The sequence below is a fragment of the Bactrocera latifrons genome, unplaced genomic scaffold, assembly GCF_001853355.1.
Source record: "Bactrocera latifrons isolate USDA-ARS-PBARC rearing strain unplaced genomic scaffold, ASM185335v1 scaffold_46, whole genome shotgun sequence".
Taxonomy (NCBI): domain Eukaryota; kingdom Metazoa; phylum Arthropoda; class Insecta; order Diptera; family Tephritidae; genus Bactrocera; species Bactrocera latifrons.
The window spans coordinates 341,238-346,345 of NW_017537112.1; the positions used below are offsets into that span (position 1 = coordinate 341,238).

General features: G+C 35.7%; 1 protein-coding gene across 1 annotated transcript in view; it reads left to right on the forward strand.

The window, feature by feature from the left end:
* LOC108973145 (uncharacterized protein DDB_G0283357) overlaps positions 1-4,638 on the forward strand; it is a gene marked incomplete in the record, with an annotated part of 165,102 nt that extends 160,464 nt beyond the window's left edge. The window contains 1 exon segment of the mRNA XM_018940197.1: positions 2,283-4,638. Coding sequence (XP_018795742.1) covers positions 2,283-3,628 — 1,346 coding nt within the window.
* Between the last annotated feature and the right edge of the window lie 470 nt (positions 4,639-5,108).

Genomic DNA, 5,108 nt, shown 5'->3' on the forward strand with positions numbered 1-5,108 from the left:
TGTATGCTCGTATTATGTGTGTCGGCTAATTAAGCTCTTATCCAACACTCAACGCGAGCATGCGTTCGCTGTGCGTGTGCGTTAGTACTAAATCACTGTCTCTCTCTAAATGAAAAAATAATAAATTAATWGAAAGTAATTGAAAATGTTGAAAACTGCAAGAGAAGTAAATAAATACATGATTACACACACACATACATACATAGTTCATACATATTTTATAATTAAGCTTACCAACACTGAAAAAACCGTTCGATTAAAAGAGCATTTTAATTGAGCTAAACTTCAAAACGAGAGTTGAACTTACTATTATTGAATGTTGTTGTAAAACTCAAAGCAGCATAAATGCTAACTTTAATTTTAATATTTAAGAAAGAACAAAAAAATAAAAACAAAASAAAAAAAAAATACTATTAGTAAGAAAACTGAGTATCAGACATACAAATGAACTAATAAATATACACGAACTAAAGAGCATTAGTAAGAAATGATGTTTCAAATAAATGTTTTCCTTTTTTCAAACTATACACAAGAAAAACAAAGTATTGTTGTAATTTTTTATAGAGTACTGCTTATAATCCTTATACTTTATGCAGGTGCTTTTGTGAGCAATTTGCGGACGAATATTTAGTTGTTTACTAATAAATATCCAGATTTTTTTATTCACGTTTTTTATATATAATTTTAGGTATTTTTAGTATTTTCGAAGTTTTTATTTTGTCTTAAATTTCTTATTGGAAACTTTTACAAAACAAAGTTTTGCAATTTAGACTCTCCAGGAAAAAAATAATAGTATAGAAAGTAGATTTCTAAAACTAAGTAATAAAGGGCAATAATGAATGATGTGGTAGTTTCCTTCTGCTCACATTGTAAGAAAAAAGTATCCGGAAATTGTCAAAAAGCAAAATGTTTAATGATTTATCGATATTTATTTTGTGGCCTTCAAAGTTATCCCCACCAGATACAATACACATATGGAAACGAGTTTTTCAGTGCTCGAAACAKTTTTTATAAGCACTTTTTGGGATGACCTTCAGCTTCTTCAGCAAATTTTGGTTCTATCTCTTCGGTCGACTGAAAATGGATTCCACGGCTAAATAGAACCAAATATCCAAAATATCCACGAAAATCATTCGAACGGACTCGTGAGAGATGTCGACCTCTCTTGTCATCTCTCTAAMACTTGCCTGACGATTTTAAGATTTTCTTTAGAGAGTTTTCGACGATATTTTTTCCATTTCACCGAAAAAACATATGCTATACTTGACGGCTATTTTATATTTTTCTCGAAAGTAACGAAAGAAAACTGGACAATACAAATTAAATTATCATAACTCTCAGCTGATAAAAAGTTTAGTTATAGACGAAAACAACTAAGAGGTACTCTATTCTAGCGGTGCAAAAAAACTTAAGAGAATTCACGGATAATAAAGATTTAATTCTGAATTTTAGTATGTAGCTCGTGCAAACATGCTCTTTTTCTCTCTCTCATATTTTATAAATAAAATTTCGATATAAAAATCTTCATACGGACATGGAAAATATTTCCAAGGACTCATATTATTGGAAGAGAAGAGAAGAGAAGAGAAGAGAAGAGAAGAGAAGAGAAGAGAAGAGAAGAGAAGAGAAGAGAAGAGAAGAGAAGAGAAGAGAAAAGAAGATAAGAGAAGAGGAGGGAAGAGAAGAAGAGCAGCATTTGAAACTCCTTCTTTCATGAATAACTTTTATTATCTTTTTCTCTCTGATAACCACTTTTACTTTTATTTGAAAAAAAAAACTTGCAGCTTAAATGTAGACCTCTCCCACTCAGGTGCATAAATTTCCATTTATAGCATTTAGACTATACTTTCGGGCGATGTAAAGTAAACTAGATTAGTTTGGTTAATTTATATTAGATTTGTTCTTATAATTAATATTTATATATTTTTTATTTTTATTTCTTCGGTTTCTGGCATTATTTTTTTAACACGCAAACAAATCTTTTTTTCCACCTAACTTGTGCTAACCACCCTGTTTATGATTTTTTTTTTGTTTTTTGTTGAAAATTTTTCCGTAACTTTTGTTTTCTTTTGGTGATTTGTGCTAATTTAAAAAAAAAAAACGCTAAAACCAACAACAACCAACTAACCAGCAGGTAACTGTGCGCAATTGCTAAATCATAAATAATATATACATACATATGTGTGTGCATAGCATGCCCAAGCAAACGAACAACATGCCACAAATATTAATAATCCCACTCTTCTTCTACTTTTCGCTTCACCTTTGCTTTGAATACACAGTAAGGCATGTTAACAAGAAGTCCAAGCACCGCCAATCGCTCTACTCCATCGAATTCGGACCCAGCATCGACACGATACGCAGTCGTGCCGACACCATACTCGACTACGACGATCACCTGCATGGCCGTGACGATGGCGGCGAGTTGTCGCCGAAGCCGATGACACCGCGACGCGTCAAGCGGCGTTCGGTGATGGCGCGCGGCACGAACAGCCGCCAATCGACCACCAGYCGGCGCAGTCATCATGGACGCGGCGAGCGCGGTGAAAGCGGCACACATGGCAGCAGCAGCAGCGGTGGCGGCACACATCCGCGTAATAGCACACGCAGCTCGCGAAGGAAATATCAACAGAACCCGGTGACTAAACTCTTAGATCAGCAACAATTACAATTGCAGCAGCAGCAACAGCAACAACAGCATATCCATCATCATCATTCGCATGGCGGCCATCATGGCCAGCCGAAACAGAAGTTGGGCTCATTCCAACACAAGGAAGTACCAGCACCCCTGACGGCCTCGAATTTGCAGACCCTCAACCAGGAAATTATAAATAATACAAGCGGCAGCACAGTTGTAAGTGCCGCGGCAACTGATGCCGGCGGTACTTTGAATAATATTTTACTGAGCRGTGGCAGTCTCACGAAAACCAATAATAATCATTATCATAGCTTTCGTAAGAATATACCGCCCGATCCGATTTATTACAACACCAATGCGCAGACGGGTCTCTACCAACAAACGTGGCAATCGAATTCACAATCACCGATTGTGGGCGATGAGCCACCACCTACGCCAACACTGACTCCCACACTAGCCGGTCACTTCAATCCGACTTATCAACATTCGACGACGAATCTCAATGACGTGGAACACGTCGACGAGTTGTATAACAATCGACCGCCTTCGGTACGTTCCAGYTATTCGAATTTCCACGGCACGCGGCCGCTCTCTTCCTACTTGTCGAACTCGGCTGCTACGGAGAATGTATTCGCCGGCTTAACTGGCGCTGCTACACAGTCGCCGTCTGCTGGTACGCAGCAGGCGCAGCAACAACAACAGCAGTCACAACATTTGCCAATTCTACCACCATTGCCGCCGCATGTGGCCCCAGCCACACCGCCCTTGTATCAAACGAATCCGCTGCATCAACATCCGCATGTGGCTGGTCAACAGCATATACCGCCCTTGCCATCGCCAAATTTCCMCAGCACGTCACCGCAGAATATACCTTTCGGCAAGCGAACTGCGTCGCGTGAGAGTATACGATCTATGGCGTTCCTGAATAGCGGACCACCAGCCTACAATCTTAACTATCACACGCCACCCGACTCAGAGACGACAATGTAGTTGAGGTGGCCTAYATATAAGCAGAGAAGAAGCAGAAGCGTAAATTGTGGAAGCTCGATAGCGCGGGAAGACCAATTGTGCTTAACTTGACTACAACAAAAACCGTCCAACTTGACTGGGTTGTAAATGTTACGTTGTAAACTATTTAATGTAAATTAAGCCCTAGAAATACATATATATATACTTTGTCTAAATATATACATAAACTGTGCCTAAAGTTTTATGGTTAATTCAAGCTTTGGAAAAGCAAAAGCTTTCAGTAGAAACTTATTTAGAAAATATATTTATAAGCTTAAATAACGGATTTTTAGATACTTTAATATACCTTTACTAAGTTGTAGTTGTAAAGCGGCAATTTTATGAAAGCTTTATTAAGAGGTGCCTTCGCATTTACTTTCTATATGAAATTTTCATAAACTTTAAACATATGTAAAGTGAAATGATGACAAACTTGAAGTTAAAGCATTCGAAGTCACCCACTACACTTTGAACATGACAAACTTGAAGTTAAAGCATTCGAAGTCAACCACTACACTTTTGGTGAGTTACTAACACACCTGAAATGAAACCTTTTGAGATCAACCACTACAGTTTTGGAGAGCTTCGGAACATTAAATTTTTGTAAATTTTATATTTAAATGAAAGCTCTCAAAATCAGCCACTACAATTTTGGAGAGCTTAATAGTCACACACTTAAGGTGAAAGCTTTCGATGTCAACCACTAAATTTTGGACAGCTTGAGTCATCCTTTTAATTATACAAATGTGTGCCTTTAAGTAGTAATTACTTTTATTGAAGCTTTCATTCATTTTAAACTAACTAAAAAATTGAAAGCTTCCAGTTAATAGAAAAGAGATGTACAGCTACAGCATTAAGTTGGTGAGAGCTTTCATTTCATAAAGCTCACAATAAAATCTTGCACAAGTAAAGCTTWAATTTTCTAAATTTTTTTTTTTGTTTTATAGTTTGTAACCTATATTTATGGAAAACTAAGTACTTAGTTTGAGAAAAGCTCCTTTGAATAAAAGCTTTCTTCGAAAAAAGTTAAAACTTCATATTTTTCATTGAACTTTCAAAAAATAAATAACAATTTTGTGTAGATTTACAATTATAATTTATATTTTTATAAAAAGCTTTTATCATGAAAAAGCTTTATAAAAATAAAGTAGAGGTGTCTAATTTTTAATATATTTCTAACCCATTTTAAATTCTCGAAATTCATTGCTGTGCTTTACTGCAACTTTTATGAAAGTTTTAAAGCTTATAGAAAAGCTCTGATCTCAAAAATTATTTCCTATATATGTATGTATTTCTATGGATGGAWAATTTTTGGCAGAATTAGCTATTTGTTTGGAATTTAATAGAGTATAATCAAAATTTGAATTTACTTGGGTAAATTTAAAGCTTTTGGAATTGGCTTCAAAAAGAGCAGTTAAACGTAAAATATTCTCAACTAAATGAATAAAATTTTAAAAATCTT